Source organism: Argopecten irradians, chromosome 6, assembly GCF_041381155.1.
Source record: "Argopecten irradians isolate NY chromosome 6, Ai_NY, whole genome shotgun sequence".
Classification (NCBI taxonomy): Eukaryota; Metazoa; Mollusca; class Bivalvia; order Pectinida; family Pectinidae; genus Argopecten; species Argopecten irradians.
Genome location: NC_091139.1, coordinates 22,164,333 through 22,186,366, shown reverse-complemented (window position 1 = coordinate 22,186,366; position 22,034 = coordinate 22,164,333). Strand labels below are relative to the sequence as shown.

Sequence of the window (22,034 nt, the reverse complement as noted above, 5' to 3'; positions counted from 1 at the left end):
CGCCATCTTGAAAACACATTTTGAACTTCTTCTCAAGTTCTACCGGTGCGATTTGGCTGAAACTTGCATGAAATGATCCTGACATGGTCCCGACAAAGTGTTGTTATTTTTCGGGTCGATCCGAAATCCAAGATGGCCGCCACAGGCGCCATCTTGAAAACACATTTTGAACTTCTTCTCAAGTTCTACCAGTGCGATTTGGCTGAAACTTGCATGAAATGATCCTGACATGGTCCAGACAAAGTGTTGTTATTTTTCGGGTCAATCCGAAATCCAAGATGGCCGTCACAGCCGCCATCTTGAAAACACATTTTGAACTTATTCTCAAGTTCTACCGAAGGGATTTGGCTGAAACTTGCATGAAATGATCCTGACATGGTCCAGACAAAGTATTGTTACATCTCTGGTTGATCCCAAATCGAAGATGACTACCATGACACTATGTCTAATTAATTTCCTATATTTAAAGGCCCTTGGGCCTCTTGTTTGAAATAAAATTTGTTGAAAGAAATTGAAAATGATCCTGACATGATCCTGACAAAGTGACACCATATATAATTAATTTTACTATTGTCAAGGTAGTCAGATGACCGTTAAGGCCCTTCCTGGGCATTTTATTGTGTGCTCTTGTCGGTATTTCCCATCTGCCACAAAATGAAAGTAGTGATCGAAAGCACCGTCCGCCATTTTGTGTTACGCATGGTAAACAAACAGGCTAACATGAAATGTCAAAATTCTGTGAAACAGACATATTTAACCAATGTTTAATACTTCTGGTGCATACATTTCTTCATATTTATGTAATTTCAATACTATAGTCTGTTTCATAAAAAAAACATCTAAATATGGTCTCAAATAACGGCGCCCCCCTAAGCCATTTACCCGCGCCCTCATTAGGGAAAATACGGTATGTCACAAGATATTCAGACAATTACCGCGCGGGACACTATACCATTGACAAACGTACTTGACTAGCCGCGCCGTGATCAGTGCCGCTGACACAGGTAGCTGATACAGTGACTGGTGTGATTGTGCTATATTTAGATCGTGTGGTTTGTAGTATCCGAGCATGCGGGAGTTACACTCGTGAATGGAGATTTTATAATATCACCAGCGACGAAAATAGTAGATCTAAGCCCCTGGTATCAGACAAAATTACTTTCTTAGTAACCGATTGCTTGTGCCAAAGCCTTTCTGTATTTTGAAAAACAAGTCTGTAACCCGTAGAAAATAACTTTCAAACAGAAATTCAATAGACAGACAATGAAGATTGAGAAAAAACAGGTGGGTTTTTGTCAAGAAAATGTGTTAATTTTTGTTTAATTGCAAGTAAATCATATATTCAGATATAACTAATGTATGAATAAATATTGGTTTAACAGCGCTGTTTATATCGCTATTTTTAGGTCATCTGACCCGAAGGGTCAGGATGACCTATAGTCATCATGTTTCGTCTGTCGTCGTCAGCCGTCGGCCGTGCGTTAACTTTTCACATTTTGAACTTCTTCTCAAGCTCTACGAGTGCAATTTGGCTGAAACTTGCATGAAACGATCCTGACATGGTCCCGAAAAAGTGTTGTTATTTTTCGGGTCGATCCGAAATCCAGGATGGCTGCCAAAGCCACCATCTTGAAAACACATTTTGAACTTCTTCTCAAGTTCTACCAGTGCGATTAGGCTGAAACTTGCATGAAATGATCCTGACATGGTCCCGACAAAGTGTTGTTATTTTTCGGGTCGATCCGAAATCCAAGATGGCTGCCACAGCCGCCATCTTGAAAACACATTTTGAACTTCGTCTCAAGTCCACCAGTGCGATTTGGCTGAAACTTTTATAAAATGATCCTGACATGGTCCTGACAATGTGTTGTTATTTTTCGGGTCAATCCGAAATCCAAGATGGCCGCCACAGCCGCCATCTCGAAAACACATTTTGAACTTCTTCTCATGTTCTACAGGTGCGATTTGGCTGAAACTTGTATGAAATGATCCTGACAAAATTTGTTGAAAGAAATTGAAAATGATCCTGACATGGTCCTGACAAAGTGACACCATATGAAGTTAATTTTACTATTGCCAAGGTAGTCAGATGACCGTTAAGGCCCTTGGGCTTCTTGTTTTCTATTTTTGCCCCATATAATCATGGTTGCATTTTCATGTAGCACATCGGAAAAAATATATAATTTACCCGTTACTGGCAGATATTTAACTTGCGTGGTATTGTGGAAATGTCACCATGAGAGGATTATTATTAAACAGGATGATCTTAACGATATATTAATTCAACATACATATTTCGTTTTTCGGTGCACCGATAAAAAAACAGTTGTTTGTACAACACAGTTGAGTGGATGTCTACTGACGTGCTCCCATGCACGTGGCTGTCCCTTTGATCAATCAGTCAGTTAGGTATAATTTACAGACATGCGAAGTGTATGGCCCCTCCCCCGTTACTATAGGTAAATATATATCATTGGCTGGCTAGCTCTCACCACACGTGTCAGTAATACAGGTGATTGACAAGGTGGCGTGGTTTCTGAACCGACCGATGACCCAGCTATTTAGAATTTTGTTAGGCATGTTTCTAAAATAAATGGCATTTTGTATGATTTTTTAAATCATGGTTAACCAGAAAATCTACTAGATTCTACTAGAATTTGTGTTTAGGCTACAAATAGATATGTCATACAATATGTAATTACTACCAAGCACTGACGGCTGCGATGTCTGAAAAGCTACCATACGGAAAAGAAATCTTCCTTGTAATTCATAGAATAACTCCTTACATCCACAGCATTAATAACAATAAATCATGTAAGTTTATCATTAGTGTATGTTTTTTCGGTACAAAATTTCCCCGGTACGAAAATTCCCGTATTCGTTGACAGATCCTGATGCGATAAACTGTTTTTCTCTATCTTTTGACATTCGCGTCTCATTAATCCGGTTAATTCGCTCATTTGTTGTATGTCTTACCATTTGTGTATAGTTCAATTAGTTGTAGTCTTGTTTTTCGTCAGTTCGTCATCCGTTGGAGTAGAGTTTACCGCGAACATACAAGTGTCAGCGACGCGTTTGTATTGCGTTGTTCTATATTTAAACTATGCGGTGATCAGCTAGTAAACCACTTTCCCACACAGTCTACCTGTGTCAGCCGCACTGATAACGGCGCGGCTAGACAAGTACGTTTGTCAACGGTATGGTGTCCCGCGCGGTAAGATATTCTAGGCCAAGGGTCATGCTGAGGTGACCCCGAACGGGGGCATTGTTAGATCTTGTATTGGAAGGTAATGTAGAGCATCCTAGTGGAGCAGAATTATAAGTCTTAGTAAGTCTTAATTTTAATTAGATTGACTTTAATTAGGGATATCAATCATTCAGACTATATTTTACCATTTTTCAGCGATTTACTGATTATGAAGTATTTAATTTGATGAGTGGATGAGTTGATTTCCATCTAGTAATTAAATAATCAATTATTTCTGTGATCAGTATAGCGTACCACATTGCTAGAAACCAAGCTAAAATGAGAAAATAAAAAAAATAAAAATGGATTTGGCTATATAACGGTACATTGATTAATTAATTGCTTAGTAGTTATCCTGCACTTTTATTAAGACATTTTCAGTGATAATTCAATCATTAAATCTAGGTGACTAGTATGGCTAAACAGTTGGACACGATGATGGACAAAGTTCAGGCCCATTACGATGGTCTAACAGATACAGAGGAGATGTTGTCGAACCCTTACTTAGGACAACCATGTGTTGCCAAGTACACAGACGATAACAGTTGGTACAGGGCAAAGGTTTCAGGTTTGTGTATGAAAATCACAGTGAAATGCCTAATGATGGCTTAAGACAAAACTCAATGAAGAAAAGATAAAGGAATTGCTTTTGGCACAATATTAACTCAAAACTGCGTAATGATACACCCTTTAAGACCAACCAAAATGTGTCTTATAATACAAGTGTCTTTCTATACAGGTTCCAAAAAAAAAAAAAAAAAAAAAATTGAATTAGTCAAAGTTGAGATATTTCACAATTAGGGCTTTACCAGTAAAAAAAATCTACCTGACCCCAGGACTCTCAAAATATTTTGCTTCTATCCATTGTGGCATTTTCAGAAATATCCCTTCTATGCATGGTCAATGTCAGTAAAAAAACACTTTTATCCATGGTCCTATATTTCTGTTCAACTTAAACAGGACCATAGGAATTAAAGAAATGACTAACCTAATTATTTTTATATAATTGAAAAACAACAACAACTTGCATTTTGAAAATCTATATGTTTGGAATAATTTTCATAATTTTCAATAATTCAAAATGAAATGCATTGAAACTAGTCTTGTTTCTCTAGTTGATACTTCCCTTACGGACTCATATTAAGTATCGATTGTAATTACATAGTCAAAATGGTGTTTGGAATGATCAGTTTTTGTGTGTCAAAGGAATTAAACAATGTGATGAGTTGAATGAGGAAATGTGTCAACATGTCAATGTAAGTGACATTGTACTTTTGATTTGAAACAAGTCAAAGGAAATTAAAATAATTTATTTTAGGACAAACAGAACTTTCAAAGTATCTACTTTTCATCCCGATTGTAGGTATGACATTTATATGTACAAATTATTGCAAGAAAACGTTTACAATATGACTCTTCTCTGTGACATATCTGAAAGCAGTGCAAACAGACCTACTTCAGAAAAGTAATGACTATGAAAAGAATATTTAATAAATAGCTTATCCAATTTCTTGACAGTGTTATATGTAATTTCTTTACAAGTATGAATGCTTCTACATTTTTAAAATTGCTTCTATGGGTTTAAAAAGTGTTTCTTTGGGTAGTCCAAATGTAAAAAAAAAAATGCTTCTAACCTGGTACCACATTAAATTGCTTCTATGCATGGTCCTCCTACCCTAAAAAAAACCTGGAGTCCTGGGGTGGGGTAGATTTTTTACAAGAAAAGCCCTTATGGATAATGATATGATGTACTTATTTTTCATCACAACAGAAGCACTAAATTAAGAAAATAGTTTCAAACCTGTAGTCAAAATTTATCTTAATCTGAGAGAGAGAGAAAAAATTAAGTTTCTTTGAAATGTGATTACGATAAAACCTCTTTAACTCAAAAGTTTTTAAATGGTATCCAACCCTAAAGATATTTCATGGAGTAATTTTAATTACCTGCAGGACTTCTAAATAACGGTCGAGCAGAGGTCACCTTCGTTGATTATGGAAACACTGAATGCCTTCAGAGAGAGACCCTGAAGATTGCCAGTCCTCAGTTCATGGAGCTTCCAGCACAGGCTATATTTTGTGGATTGTCAGGTAATCAGTGAAGTAAATCAAAATGTGCAATTATGTCCAATGCTATTGTACAAGGATTAAAAATCTTTTCCTGGAATGTATCTTTAACTCAAGAAGTGTTATTCATGGTTGTCAAACCGTGCAGAGTGTCACTCTTCAAAAGATTGTTGAATATGGAATTTATTTGATATGGGTTGCATGTCATAAAAAGTTACAAAAGACATCTAGCTTTCACAGCAGTGTTTTATAACTTTTAAAATAATCAGTAAGTGTTAAATGAATTCAATATTCGACAACCATAGTCATCATGTTTCGTTCGTCGTCATGCGCCGTGCGTAAACTTTTCACATTTTAAACTTTTTCAGTTCTACCAGTTGAATTTAGCTGAAACTTGCCTGAAATGATCCTGACATGGTCCCGACTAAGTGATGTTATTTTTCGGGTTGATCTTAAATCCAAGATGGCTACCACAGCCACTATCTTGAAATCACACTTTGAACTACTGGTGTACTTTGGCTGGAATTTTCCTGAAATGAATTGTTACATTTCAGGATGATCCCTACTTAAAGTTGGCCACTATGACACCATATCTAATTAATTTCCTAGAGAACTGTTGCCAAGATAGTCAGATGATTGTTTAGGCCATTAGGCCTCTTATTATGATTATGGATATAGGCAATCATTTTAGGGGTTCAACACAGGATTTGAGAATTAAACAGGCACAATATGCAAAATGTACTCACAAGATTAAGCTCTCAAATCTTAAAGCTACCAGAGACGAGCTTTACTGTTCTCGAACAACTCTTGTGATAATTAAATTTGTCATCACTATTTCTCAGAAAGTATTGAAAGGATCATTCTTAAATGTCATACATAAGGCTCCCCATGATGTCCTAGTGGTGCATGTTGCATACTGGGACCATTCTGTCAACAAACTGGGAGTCATTTTGGATTTTTGATAAGTGAAGTTTGCTACTGCTATATCTCAGAAAGTGCTGAAGGGATCTTTCTCAAATTTCATATGTAGTCAAAATTTGAAAAGCAGAGAAAAGATATCTCTTCTCTTTCCATTGTCATATGTAGATCATTCTTTGGTGGGTGCCAAGGTACCTCTGGGGTCTTCGTTATTTACAAATAACACTGAAAAATATGAAATGAAATAGTAGACCAGAGCTTTGTTTCTTGGCTTGACTGTATGTAGTCTGTGTACTGCATTGTAGACATAAATATCATGATCTTTGGGAGTACTGCCAAACTTCATTTTGAGCTTGTAAAATTAAAACAATACAAAATATTGTTAACTTAAAAGCTCTTCTTGATGAGTACGGAAATTAAGACACATATAGCTTAAAATTTTGTCACTTGGTCTAGCATCTTGAAATTATACTTGCAGGGTCATCTTTGTCTTGAGTTCTCCACATCCATATTAACAATCTGATTAAAATATAGATCCTTATTATCCCCGCCCAACGAAGTTGGCGGGGGTTGTACAAATGGGTTCCGTCTGTCCGTACAAATGGTTTCCGGAGCATAACTCTAAAACCAGTAGAGATATTTCCACGAAACTTCATACACACATTGGTCTTATGGTCTAGTAGTGCCTTTTGCTATTTTTAGGTTTTCATTTTTTGCATTTTTTCCGTAACCATGGAAACATTGCTGAAAATATCATATTTTCGTACCAGGTTCGTTTCCGGAGCATAACTCTAAAACCAGAAGAGATATTTCCACGAAACTTCATAGACACATTGGTCTTATGGTCTAGATGTGCCTTTTGCTATCTTAAGGTTTTCACTTTTTGTACTTTTTTCTGTAACCATGGAAACATTGCTGAAAATGGCAGATTTTTGTGTAAGAATCGTTTCCGGAGCACAACTCTAAAACCAGCAGAGATATTTCCATGAAACTTCATAGACACATTGTTCTTATGGTCTAGTAGTGCCTTTTGCTATTTTTAGGTTTTCACTTTTTGTGCTTTTTTCTGTAACCATAGAAACATTGCTGAAAATATCATATTTTTGTAGCAGGTTCATTTCCGGAGCATAGCTCTAAAACCAGCAGAGATATTTCCATGAAATTTCATAGTCACATTCTTTTTATGGTCTAGTAGTACCTTTTGCTATTTTTAGGTTTTCAATTTTTGCACTTTTTCCGTTACCATGGAAACATTGCTGAAAATATCATGGTAAATGGTAAATGTTACTTTGCAAAACTCCACCATCTTTGTGTATATAGTCTAATATATATGTCAAGGCTGTATACCTGATTCAACAATTGCAGCCCCGCTCTACTTGAATTATACTCAATCTTTCTTTAGCTCAACTTCCTTTTTCCTGTTTTTTTTTCATACACATAAGTCTCCACAATCAAACTTACTTCAGCTTTGATATCTCCATTGGCGGGGGATCTGAATGACTATGTCCTTGTTATCTGATATGTCTTATGTCAATTGATAAGAGGATCTGACATCCCATTAGGGGTCATGTTCTGGTGACCTTTGCAAATGACCAATCAAAGTGGTGCTGCCAGAATCTTGTCTGGGGACGAAACAGTTCAAAAAGCTGTCTCAGTTATTTTCGTGTACGTAGTCATCTTGCCCAAAGAGCAAAACAAAGCTAATTGTATATGTATACCAGATGGCATGTACAACTGATGTAGCAAGGTGTAGAAAATGCATTGATTTGATGTGCAGGTGGTATAAAGGTCCCCAGAACATGATTCCTAATGGGATGTTGTCAGATCCTCTTATCAAATGTATTGATAATAAGGATATGCATTTTAATCAGATTGCCATATTAAATTTGCCAATTGACTATTATTAAATGTGAAGAAGTTTTATTTGTATTCGATATATCGGAGAGAAAAGGGAATGAAAAGAAAAACAGGTTATCCTTCTTTCTGTTGTCTGATATAGATCACTCTTTGGTGGATGGCAAGATTACTCTGGGATCTCTTGTTAAATCCCTGAATGTTAATCTTGGTGAACTTGTTAGTTAACAGGAATTAGAGATTTGTGACCCATCACTTGTATTGTTAAAAATAGGTAACTTTTACATAGATTTGGTAATGCAGATAATCTGAATCATTTGTTTTCAACAAACATATTAGGTATTGAACATTTCTGTTAGTAGTAATATGTATATGTATTTCATATTTTCAGGTGTTAAAGCTACCCAAGGATTCTGGTCACCTGAACACATTGCCCAGTTTGAGGATATAGCTCTGGACCAAAACTTCACAGCTATCTTTCAGGACTACTCTGGTGAGTCGGAAGACTTGTATACTGTTAAACTGGAGAACCAGGCTGGGGAGGATATCAACCTCAAGTACGGCACCAGTACCGACTCTGTCTGCCATGACCAGCCTGATCGGAAGGTGGCTTTCGGTAAAGGGATGGATATGAAAATAGAGGTACAACAGAACAGTGAGTGGATAGACCCACCAGGTAACGAATCCAGGGACGGAAATAGATTCGGAAGTAGATCAGGAGATAGAGGTGGAAATAGAGGATTTGGAGACAGATCAGGAGGTGGTGATCGATCTGCAGGATTTGGAGGTGGAAACCGAAATAATCAAAATTCAAACGAAGAACGAGGCTTTGGAAATCGCTCTAGAGATGGTAACAGAGGTGGTGGATTTGATGGCCAAAATCGTGATCAGGAAAGAAGTGGTGGATTTGGAGGTAGATCAAATGATCGTGGAGGTGGATTTGGTGGCCAGAATCGTGATCAAGAAAGAGGTGGTGGATTTGGAGGAAGGTCAAATGACAGAGGAGGTGGGGGATTTGGTGGCCAGAGCCGTGATCAGGAAAAAAGTGGTGGATTTGGAGGTAGATCAAATGATCGTGGAGGTGGATTTGGTGGCCAGAACCGTGATCAAGACAGAGGTGGTGGATTTGGAGGTAGATCAAATGATCGTGGAGGTGGATTTGGTGGCCAGAGCCGTGATCAAGAAAGAAGTGGTGGATTTGGAGGTAGATCAAATGATCGTGGAGGTGGATTTGGAGGAAGATCAAATGATCGTGGAGGTGGATTTGGTGGCCAGAGCCGTGATCAGGAAAGAAGTGGTGGATTTGGAGGTAGATCAAATGATCGTGGAGGTGGATTTGGTGGCCAGAACCGTGATCAGGAAAGAAGTGGTGGATTTGGAGGTAGATCAAATGATCGAGGAGGTGGATTTGGTGGCCAGAGCCGTGATCAAGACAGAGGTGGTGGATTTGGAGGAAGATCAAATGACAGAGGAGGCGGGGGATTTGGTCGGTCACAGCAAGCAGCCCCTACAGATGATGACTGGGACACCGACGTTTCCACTGTTGTTACTGAGAAACCAGCTACAACTTCTTCAGCGCCAAAGAGTAGATTTAGGGGAACTAGTCAACCCTCGAGTACGCCGCCATCATCCTCTGATCAGAAGCCTGATGCATGGTCACGACGTGTTGGAAGTGTCACTTTTACCTCACAGAAACTGGTTGCTGATACATCATGTCAGGTTTATGTTGTGTATACTAGCAGTCCTGGAGAATTTTGGTGTCAACTTGTAGACAAAGCCACAGACCTGCAAACCATGATGGACAAGATGAATGAACACTACAATTCATTATCCCCAACCAAGTCTTCCATTGATCAGCCAGAAATTGGAATGCCATGTGTTGCTAAATTTTCTGAAGATGAAATGTGGTACAGAGCAGAAATTTCCAGCTTTGAGAACAATAAGATTGAAGTTCAGTTCATAGACTATGGCAATTCAGAATTTGTAGACTTGAAAAGTGTGAAAATTATTCAGAAAGAATTTACTACATTACCTCTCCAGGCCATTCGCTGTTGTTTAAGTGGTGTGAAATCTTCGGAATCAACATGGTCAGAAAAAGCCACAGAAATATTTGAAACATTGACTGCAGAGAAAGAGCTAGTATGTACTGTCAAAAGTCAGATGGGAGGTTCCTATCTGATAAACCTTGAGGATGCCTCTGGGGATATGGATGTTGCTCTGAAACTACACGAGGCTGGATACTGTACATTAACTCCAGTTGGTTCAGGGAAACCGCAGAAGGTGGTGGCAAAAGTACCCTACCCAGCCATACCTGTTAGTCTAGGTTCTAAGATGGAAGTATATGTTTCTTGGATTGAAGATCCGTCCATGTTCTGGGTACAACCAGTGGAAAATCAGACAATTTTGGAGGAACTAGCTGAGCAAGTGCAAGAGGAATACACATCTGGACCATCTGCCGACAAGAAAGTCTCAAAGATATCGGAGGGAATGGCTGTAGTTGCCAAGTTTTCTGAGGATGAAGCTTGGTACCGAGCTGTGGTGGAATCAGAAGGAAAGACCATTAGTGTAAGATTTGTTGACTATGGCAACACTGACTCAGTTGCTGTCGAATCATTAAGGTTGCCTTCAGCTTCCTTGATGGAGGTTCCTGCCCAGGCTATTTACTGTAGTCTTGCTGATGTCAAGCCCCTTCAGGCTGGTGAATGGAATGTTGACGCTAAAGATATTATGGAAAGTATGGTGAAAGAAGCTGTAAGCTGTACATTCAAAGGGACCATTACAAATGGGTTCAGTGTGGATATTGTTTCCAGTGGAACAGGTGTTGCAGAGGAATTAATCAGTGCTGCCGTTGTAAAGAAAGTGTCTGTTGAATCTCCGCAAAGGGATACAGAAGCACCTCCACGCAGGTCCGAACCCACAGCCAGTCAAGGAAGCGTCAAACAGAGACTTCATTTTGCGAACAGTGTGACGCTTGACAATGGAACAGTTGAGCCTGCTTACATTTCTCAGGTGAACTCTTTATCAAACTTTTATATCCAACTTGCAAAATTTGCTGCTCAACTTGAGGCATTAATGGAAAAGCTAGACAAAGCCTGTCAACAAAAGTCCCGACCTTCAATGATTGTACCGGGTATGGCTTGTGCTGCTAAATTCAGTGGGGATGAAATGTGGTATAGGGCCGCTGTTTCACAAGTCAATGCAGATGATGCTGATGTCTTCTTTATAGATTATGGAAACTCTGAAGTTGTGCCATTTGAATTGATCTGTGAAATCTCACAGGATTGCCTCTCTCTACCACCTCAGGCTGTCCTCTGCAGTCTGAAGAACTCCAACAATTTAACTGACAATAGCGTTCTCGCCAAGTTCACCGACATGACAATGGATAAGGAGGTTCAAGTTCAGGTCATCAGTGGTGTAAGCCCTACTATTGTGGACATCTCTGTTGATGATACTAAATCACTATCAAGTGTTTTAACGTCTAGCTCGACTGTATCCACCACCAGTGCATCAGGGTTCAAAGCTTTACCTGAACAAACCATTCCAACAGATCCAAACTGCAAAGTGTTCACAAGCTATGTTCATTCTCCTTCCATGCTGTACCTACAGTTGGCTAGTCAAGAATCAAATTTAAATGACTTGAGCTCAAAACTCCAAGCAGCCTACTCAGGAAGTGTCTGTGATATTTCTAAACAAGAGCTGAAGAAAGGATATCTTTGCTGCACAATGTATGTTGAGGACAACCTTTGGTACAGAGCAGAAGTTGAAGAAGTCTGTGATGACAAATGCCATGTACTTTTTGTTGACTATGGTAACTCAGAGGAAGTCGAAACTAGCTCTCTTAAAGTTCTAGCCCCTGAATTCATGACTCAACCAGCTATGGGATTCAGGTGTGCCCTGGATAGTATTGTACCCATCCAAGAGAAATGGTCTGAAGAAGCTAACTCCCACCTAGAAAGCTTGGTGATGGATCAAGAACTGACCTGCAAGTTTGTGTCCAAATCTATAGTGTGTCTGAGGAGTGAGGATGGTGATGTTGGAAAAGATCTTGTAGCACAAGGATATGCGAAATTGATTAAAGCTGAAGAGCTGAAGTTCTCTCAGGAGGTTAAACCCAAGGGTCGGGTATCAACATTCGTCTCCCATGTGGAAGATGTTTTCTATCTGCAGTTAGGTTCAGATGAAGATAGATTAGCTGAACTTTCAGAAAGCCTTCAGACATTATGTGAGCAACTCTGCACCCCACAACTTGAACAGGTCTCTGAAGGGTTACATTGCTGTGCTAAATTCTCAGAAGATCAAGCCTGGTACCGAGCAACGGTTACCAAGGTAACTGGACAGGAAGTTGCTGTACGCTTTCTGGACTTTGGTAATTGTGACATTGTAGCCCTTGATCAGCTGAAGCTATTAAATGAAGAGCTACTAACACCAGAACTGCTTGCCTATCCAGCGGTGATAAAAGGGGTGGGGAGGATGACAGAAGAGCAGCAGAAAGTCTTCTCTGGTTTGACAGAGGAACAGGAGCTGATGACGGAATTCTTAGGAATGACAGACGATGGCCTGAACCAAGTAACCTTGTTAACTGGTGAGGGCAAAGATATTGGCCAGGAGTTCTGGACAGAGGAAGCTGCAGGTAGGATTTTCTTTATAAATTTACTAATGCTGCTATGGTGTGAGGTATAGTGTGGTATGGTTTGCTATCTATAAATTTGGGGAGGTACCATTTTTCTTTGTGATCATGATGTTTTTATGAAACATGATTTTTGATATTCATTTGTTGTAAAATTGATTTTAGGTATGAAATTTACCTGTGTCTGTCCCATCTTGTCTTGTTCTGGTTTTGCATTGAGGTGGGAGCATATACGTCTTGCAGTTAATTTTAGTTAAATTCTGTGGACATTTTTTATATCTTCTTTAAGAAAAAATGGGACCTCCTTAAATCTTTTAATCTTGGTGTGCAACTAGAGTAATCTTATATAAACTATATACACTTCACTTTATGCACTTACACTGTTAATACAATTTATTCACATACTTTAACTGTCAACTTATTTAGGTGTATATATATATAAAGGTTTTTTGTTGTTTATTGGAAAAATACTCAATATTTTATTTATTACTTTTTAAATACTTTGAAATCACAAGAAATTGATAAATCTAAATAATCTGAATCACCATTGTTGTCATGTTTTTTGAGTCAATTCTCATTCAAACGTCATTATCTCAGATTTGGTTTACTGAAAGGTCCTGTCAAACATGAGGTAATCTTTCAGTTCTGATAGATTTAGTTTACTGAAAGGTCCTGACGAACATGAGGTAATCTTTCAGCTCTGATAGATTTAGTTCACTGAAAGGTCCTGTTATTAAATTATGATAATGAGAAACAACAATGTTGTTGAATTATTGTTTGTATGTCATATACAGCTGCCCTAGATGAAGCTCTTCAAGGAGATGAGTCCTACATAGCTCTTGACAAAACTGGCTATGTGGACGAACAGCCAACATCCAATGATGTATGTGATGAGGAGATAAACGTGTCTGCAGTCGACCTGAAAGAACAGGTTGTTGAAGAGCAAGGTAAATGTGCGCTGTATTCCACTGAAGGTGTTAGTTATTCAGGGGAAACCAACATGCATAGTGTCCAGATATTAGGTTTAGGAGAATCCCCTGGTTTTGACAAAAGAAGAAAATCTAAAAAAGAGTTGGAGAACACAGTAGATCAAGTAATAGTAGCAGGAACCTCTAATGGACTAGTTGAAATGGCAGAGGCTGAACTTTTTAAAGAAAAAATGGATACTGCAAAAGAATTATCCCGTGAGTTTGCGGAGACAGTGATAGGGGAAGAAAGATCTGATACACAAATGGAGGCTGTGAAAGAGCTGGCGGAAACATATGATGAAGAAGTGGGGAGCAAAATAGAACCTTCAAAAGAATTTGCAGAGATTGCTGTAGAAGTAAAAACATCTGATGAAAGATCAGAGTCTCCTCAACAGCTCTCTGATGGACCAGATTCATCTGACCAACAAATGGAGACCATGAAAGAGCTATCTGATGGATTAGCAGAGACAGTTTTAGAGGCAGAAACACATGATGAAATCACAGAAACATATGATGACATAAAACTAAAAGAAACAGCACACCAGCTATCTGATGGATTTGAAGAGACAGTCTTGGAGGCAGAAACATTTGCGCAAGAAATGGAGCCAATGATAGAACTGGCTTATGGATATGCAAAGACAGTTAAAGTAATAGAAATATCTGATGAACAACTGGAGACTGTACAAGAGCTGACTGATGAATCTTCAGTGAAGGTTATAGAGGCAGAAATACCTTATAAATCTGCTGAGGAAGCTGGACTTTTTGAAACAAGGAACCAAACTGAAATCAAATTAGAGACAAAACCATCTGATGAAGAAATAATGACAATGAAAAAGCCAATTACTGAATCAGTATTACCTGATCAAGCTTCAGAGACATTGATAGAGACTTTAATTCTAAATGAACCAGTGGAAATGATGAAGGAAGCCGAAGTATCTTATGAACCAGCACAGATAATGGAGGGGACATGTGATGAGACAGTGATAGCAGATATTGAACCAGTTGAAATGAAAGAGGCAGAGGTGACTGATGAAGCAGCAGAAACTACGAAAGAGATGAAAATAGAATCAGATTCGTCAACAGAAACAGTGATAAAAGTAGACACAATTGATAATCTGGAGGAAATCGTGGAGAAATCTGAACGTGCAGCAAGAGAAGTAGAAATTTCTCAGGAATCAACAAAGATAGTGATAGAGACTGTCCTCTCAAAAGATGTGGCTAAAATGATGGAAATGGAGGCAGAATTATTCTTTGAGAAGTCAGAGCTATCTGATGGAGAAACAGAAACGTCTAAGATGGATGAATTTGATAAACCAGTGGAAATAAGATCAGATTTGACTTGTGAGCTTGAGGAAGAAGTTTGTACTGGCATTGAACAACTGAAAACAGAGATAACAGTAGAAATACCAGATGAAACATCGGAAATGATACAAGAGGAAGAGATATTTAGAGATGAAATATCGGAAATAATACAAGAGGAAGAGATATTTGGAGATGAAAATGATCAAGAGGAAAACAGATTGTCAGAGCTATCTGATGAATCTTTGGAAACAGTAGTAGAAGTAGAAATATGTGATAAATTCATAAATGGGGCAGAAATATATACTGAACAAGTTAAAATGATTATAGAGACAGACACATCTCATGAACCTACAGAAATACTAATAAAGGCAGGACAGTGTGAGTGTACAGAGACTGAGAAAGAAACAGAACCCTTGTATGAACCAAGTGAAATAAAGCAGGTTGTATCTCATATGCCAGCACTGAGGGAAGAAACACTAGAAGATACTTTAGAAATGGAAAGAAAAGAAATATTTGATGAATCTGCGGAAAGGAAAATACTTGTAAGTGGTGAACCAACAAAGACACTGGCAGATGATGAGATATTGGTTGAGCCTGTTAAGAAAACGACACAAGCTGAATGTTCAGATGACCATGCAGAGATGATGGCAAAGGATGAATTGCCTGATGAAGCATTTGAAATGATGATAGAAGCAGAAATAACTGAGCTAGTGGAGATGATGAAAGTGGCTAGAATATCGGATGAAGTAGGAGAATGTAGGGAGAGAACATTTTTTGATAAACCTGGGCCAACAAGAAAAAACACCAAAACATCAGTAGAAGCAATCGTAGAAAGAGAACTGTCTGTCGAGAGGAAATCACCTGGTGAACCAGTTATTGAATCGGACGAGAGTTTATCACCTGGTGAACCAGTGAATGAATTAGACAAGAGGAAATCAGCTGATCAACCAGTCAATGAATTGGACGAGAGGAAATCAGCTGATCAACCAGTCAATGAATCGGACGAGAGGAAATCATCTGATCAACCAGTCTATGAATCAGACGAGAGGAAATCAGCTGATCAACCAGTCAGTGAATCGGACGAGAGGAAATCAGCTGATCAAGCAGTCAATGAATCGGACGAGAGGAAATCAGCTGATCAACCAGTCAAGTTTATGAAAAATATATTGAATACAAAATATTCTCATGAAACAGCTGAAGTAATGATGAAGGGAGTTAATGAACCAGTAGAAATCTTGATGAAGGAAGAAACATCTGATGAACAAGTGGGGATAAAATCACTAGATCACCCTGAAGTTCAAGCCAATTACTCAACAAAATTGGTGGAGTATTCAAAAAACACAGATAGCCAGGTGAAACTGGGCAAGACCAGTGGCGAGGATGAACTAAAATCAGTTATATCGGAATTTCTTCAGGGGTTACAGGATGCTGGTAAGAAAACATCACCCTGTTTCTGTTTCAATTTCAAAATGTCTTAGTGTTCAGGAGAATTATGTTGATCACAGAACTGTATATATGTATACAACATGGATTTTCTTTACCACATACATTATACTTGCTGAACCCTCATGATGTAGTATAAACGATCATCCAATAGTGGATTTTATGAGACTTTGTATAATTACCTTTTACTTCTCTTAGAAGCACTCATTTTGTGACAATATTTGACTGATGAAAGTAAATTTATAATATGATTTAAAGGCACACTGTATGTTTGAGATCTTGCTCTTTCTGTCATGCGACATAATCATAAGCCTAATGATATCTAATCAATGCCTTATATGAAATCATATGCATGTAAATGTTGGATGACAGATCTACATCTGACTCTTGTGTTACAATACTTCATCTCCTTGCTCCTCCAGTCCCCTCCCTCACTCAGGTGTTATCCCCTTGTGACGACAGTCATGTGTTACGAGATGATGAAGTTGGTGAGAATAACTGTTCAGCCAGTCATAGTAACAAGAGTTCATTTTCCCCACTCACTTCTTATGTGTCCAGGATACCTGAATCACTCCTCTTCTAAACCTACAATTTCCTCAAGTTGTCGTGAATGTCTACTTTTACAAAATGTAAACTAAAAGCTTACTCAATGATAAAATACAGTGAATTCTGTTTTAAACTATAGAATTTAAGAATTTCTGGAAAGACCTAGTTTATTAATTAATTAGTTAATAAATGATAAAATAACTAGCTGTATTACATCATCAGAAACCGGGAACTTGTCAAGTATCCTGGGTATCCATCCCTTTACCAAGTGTTATCAGTTTTACTAACGTGAAGTGATTTCTAATCTTAAAATAATTTGCTCAAAACAAATAAGATAAAGCAGAACTGTTTAAATCAACTTAAAGGTGCATACATAATCCAAAACGGCTTTTGATTTTTAAAATGTGAATGTAAAACTAGGTTGATGATTTTGTAGATTCACAAAAGTAACATTTTTTAAGTTTTTAGCTTCAGAAAGTTGAAGGTCTACAATCTTTCCAAAATGGCTTTTAGTTTTTAAAATGTTAATTTTTACAACGATACCATTTATACTGTACTTGTGATGGGGAAAAAGGATTGCTAATTTGCTATGATATTTTCAGACATTATCCTAATTACAGCACAGTAGTTTACTATTTTTATCCCCCGCCCAACGAAGTTGGCGGGGGATATACAAATGGGTTCCGTCCGTCCGTCCGTCCGTCCGTCCGTCCCGTCCGTCCGTACGAATGGTTTCCGGAGCATAACTCTAAAACCAGTAGAGATATTTCCACGAAACTTCATACACACATTGGTCTTATGGTCTAGTAGTGCCTTTTGCTATTTTAAGGTTTTCACGTTTTGTACTTTTTTCTGTAACCATAGAAACATTGCTGAAAATAGCAGATTTTTGTACCAGGTTCGTTTCCGGAGCATAACTCTAAAACCAGAAGAGATATTTCCACGAAACTTCATAGACACATTTGTCTTATGGTCTAGTTGTGCCTTTTGCTATTTTAAAGTTTTCACTTTTTGTACTTTTTTCTGTAACCATGGAAACATTGCTGAAAATGGCAGATTTTTGTGTAAGAATCGTTTCCGGAGCACAACTCTAAAACCAGCAGAGATATTTCCATGAAACTTCATAGACACATTGTTCTTATGGTCTAGTAGTGCCTTTTGCTATTTTTAGGTTTTCACTTTTTGTGCTTTTTTCTGTAACCATAGAAACATTGCTGAAAATATCATATTTTTGTAGTAGGTTCATTTCCGGAGCATAACTCTAAAACCAGCAGAGATATTTCCACGAAACTTCATAGACACTTTCTTTTTATGGTCTAGTAGTACCTTTTGCTATTTTCATTTTTTGCACTTTTTCCGTTACCATGGAAACATTGCTGAAAATATCATGGTAAATGGTAAATGTTACTTTGCAAAACTCCACCCATCTTTGTGTATATAGTCTAATATAAATTAATGTCAAGGCTGTATACCTGATTCAACAATTGCAGCCCCACTCTACTTGAATTATACTCCATCTTTCTTTAGCTCAACTTCCTTTTTCCTGTTTTTTTTTCATACACATAAGTCTCTACAATCAAACTTACTTCAGCTTTGATATCTCCATTGGCGGGGGATCTGAATGACTATGTCCTTGTTTACTATCAATATGCCACGCAGTCAAACAGTGATTTGAATCATCATGATTAACATGGATTTACATAGGGAATCATACATTTCATTGGTGTTAATTGCCATACCGGACTTTAAAATCATCAAAAATGGTTTCTGCTCGATAGTATTTATTGTCCGATTTCAACAAAATTTGGTATATTGCTTTATATCAATGAGATCTTAAATGAGTTAGATACTGGTCAAACCCATCAATATTTGCAAGAGTTACGGGACTTGATAACTTCACCTAATTATTAACAATATTTTCAACTGTAAATAACTATTTGTTGTGATGCTGTGTAGGCGACACATCCATTTCCGTGGAATTCTTTTATTAGTTTAACATCCTGTTATCAGCCAAGGTCATTTAAGGATGTGCCAGGATTGTTGGTGGAGGAAGCCAGAGAACACGGAAAAAAATCACCAACCAGCGGTCAGTACCTGACAAATGTCCCACATGGGATTTGAACAAGAGGTGGAGGGCTCTTGGTTATATGTTAGGACATTGTAACCACTCGCCCAACATGGCCCCAAGTGGTCATGAATATAGAGATGTTCTGGCGTTTTAATTATTATCTAATTTTTGCTTCGGAAACATAGTAGCTGTTAAAGCTAAAATATGATATGCTAATATGATACGCTAAAATAAGTATGTTTACATCTCACTAATATTTCAAAGAATTAGCAATTGATTGCATGTCGTGTTATAAATATATATATCAATGTTTTTTAAGGTGTTGCTTATTACTGATCAATATATACTCTTGCTTTCAGGTTATTTCTTTTCATAGTTATTTAGGAAATCGTCTGATAGATGTCTGGTGATTGTTAGCCAATACAATACATTTTATGTATGTTGGATAAAATGTAATATCTGTATCCTAACTGCAAAATTCATTTTCTATAAATTCATATTTTAAATGATCTATCATAAATGTTCTTGTTATTGTGATCAAGTCATCTTTTCTTTATTTGAACAACACCACAAAGAGGGGAAAAAAAATTGAATTATAGGATTTATAATTATAAACTGCAATGGTTTGGAAGCAAGCTGTGTGCTGTGTACAGAAGTGTAAATTGAGTTACGATGTGTGAATACAACAGTCAAGTGAAGTAGCTATGAACATATTTTTGCGACTTAGTGGTTCTAAATTTATTTTGTTATTTACATCAAACCTTTGAGGTTTTCTCCATAAAGTCCTTGTTGTAAAGGCCTGTGTTTACTGGTATATTCAAAACTGTTATTAAAAGCTTATGATTGAAATTCTCAATCTGTTTTTAAGATGGCACAGAAACATCGACTAATGAATGTGGTGATGCTTCATCCATGGAGACTACAGACGACCTTGGAAAGCTGACTCATATCGTCCTTGCTGAAGGAGACAGGGTCCAAGTGACATCAAGCCATATAAACTCACCAAGCTCCTTCTATGTCCATCTGGATAGAAACAAGGATGCTTTAAATACTCTCCTTGATGAAATGTTCAAATTCTACTCTGAATATGAAGGTTCGGATCTAACAATGTCATCTGCTAAAGAAGGGAAGCTGTGTGCAGTCCAGTACTCAGAGGATGAGTCCTGGTACAGGGCCAAGGTGCTGGAGGTGTTAGGATCAGACAAGTTTAAGGTGGAGTTTCTGGATCATGGAAACATTGATGAATGTACTGGCACAGGTATGAGGAAACTTCTGACCCGGTTTGTTGACCTTCCAGTACAGACAATGCATTGTACATTAGGCGGGGTCAGATCTGTTGATGGTCCCTGGAGTGAGGAGGCATTGGAACTCTTCAACACACTTTTGGGTGAAAAGTATGTATTTATCCCAGTAATAGTCCTCAATGTAGGCATCTGTCTTAATTCATGATTTATGAAAAGGTGACTAAATTTAGGATATTATCTGTTCTCTTCCTTACTTGCTTTCTTCTTCCTATTATTAACCTAACTGATGAATCACTGTCACTGATTGGTGGAGAGATGTCACATGTGAGGGGGACAAAGCATTGTGTAGCCCTCAAAACATGTTAAAAAATCATGTTTCCTCCATGCGGAGCCCCTCTTACATTTAGCAAGAGTTGTCGTTCATGTAACGGAACTCTCCTAGGTATTCTGATAAACAAACAAAATGAATGGCAGGTGACACTTCTATCTGCCTTTGACTGAAGATATTAGTAATATTGATATGATAAAAGATACATATAACACAAATACAAGTGTTGTAATGTTTATATGATGTAACCTGCTAAAGGGAGTTGATTTTGGCTGAAAGATACAGTAGGTTTGAACTACTGGTTTAAAAATAACAGTAACATTAGCCCAATAGTGTTTGGGCAAACAGCTTTAATTCTATTTAGGCCTTTTAACAGAAAAGCTTTATATTTTTTCGGTATATTAAACAATTTATTGCTACGCCCTCAGGAAATATGACATGCCTTGGGTAAACATATTGTCATGGCTCCCTGAGTGCTGCCAGCTCAATATCATTCTTCTTTGACACCACCTCACTTTTGGCTTAGAGTTGAGCGTTTTCCCTTGTGAGAAAGGCTTTGGGTTCTGTCTCCTGGCCAAAACACACCATTTTCTGTTAAAAAAAGTGGTAAGTTTCTGCTACTGCTTAGTGCTAAAATCTCTTTACTTAGGAAAATTGAGACATTGACAGGTTTACTCCCTTGATCCATTCTTATTAGACACTTATTAAATTCTCTGATGAGAATAAAAATTCAATCATATATTTATGGAACATATCTGTAAATTACATGTTTTGATAATCTTGATTCCATTGTAGGAGCCTGTTGGCTGATGTCTTGTGTGCGAGTCCTGATGATGCATATATTGTTGAGCTGTTTGACATGGGCATTCTGCTCAGTCAGAAATTCATTGAAGAAGGCTTCGGAGTGGAGGCATCTACACCAACTTATGTCAGTAAGAAAACCAAGCGAGTGTTTTCTGATTCCACCCCACTGAAGGCCATGGATTTGAGTGCTGATATCTCGGTTGACATGGAAGAGGAAAGGTGGGATTATACAAGTTTAAAACCCAAGAAAATATGTGTTTGTGGTTATATATTTGTGACCTGTTCATATATGCCAGTCAAATTTGATGGGCAAATTATATTGTAATGTTTATTTAAAATAAATATTTGCTTGTAATGTAATAATCATATAATTTATGAAAAAGTGTATATGGATTCTGCAATTGATTTCGGTCTTTAAATTGTTTTGATATCTGAATTTTTTCACTAATTTCTTTAAAAGATTAGTTTTATATTATAATTGGTTGTGTTTGGTTCAGTGTTTGACATATAAGTGATTATATTTGTTTTGTGAAGCAGTCTACTCTTTGAAACATACTTTTTTCATCTATAAGAATAACATTGTCTTTTTGACCCTGCCATGTTGCCTCATCGTTTCATGTG

At 37.6% G+C, this 22,034-nt stretch overlaps 2 protein-coding genes across 4 annotated transcripts in view; both read left to right on the top strand.

Moving 5' to 3' along the window:
- The window catches only part of LOC138325338 (small ribosomal subunit protein uS10), a 104,727-nt gene extending 84,053 nt beyond the window's left edge, over positions 1–20,674 (top strand). The window contains exon 5 of the mRNA XM_069270928.1: positions 20,663–20,674. The gene's annotated coding sequence lies outside the window, so the exon portion shown is untranslated. The remainder of the gene's footprint in view (positions 1–20,662) is intronic.
- LOC138325337 (uncharacterized) overlaps positions 1–22,034 on the top strand; it is a 36,756-nt gene that overhangs the window by 7,039 nt on the left and 7,683 nt on the right. The window contains exons 4-10 of one of the 3 annotated variants that reach the window (XM_069270924.1): positions 3,653–3,815; positions 5,198–5,335; positions 8,475–12,713; positions 13,505–13,657; positions 16,846–16,911; positions 19,906–20,431; positions 21,405–21,632. In XM_069270924.1, coding sequence (XP_069127025.1) covers positions 3,653–3,815; positions 5,198–5,335; positions 8,475–12,713; positions 13,505–13,657; positions 16,846–16,911; positions 19,906–20,431; positions 21,405–21,632 — 5,513 coding nt within the window. The remainder of the gene's footprint in view (positions 1–3,652; positions 3,816–5,197; positions 5,336–8,474; positions 12,714–13,504; positions 13,658–16,845; positions 16,912–19,905; positions 20,432–21,404; positions 21,633–22,034) is intronic. The other 2 variants (XM_069270925.1, XM_069270926.1) reach the window with 2 other exon arrangements.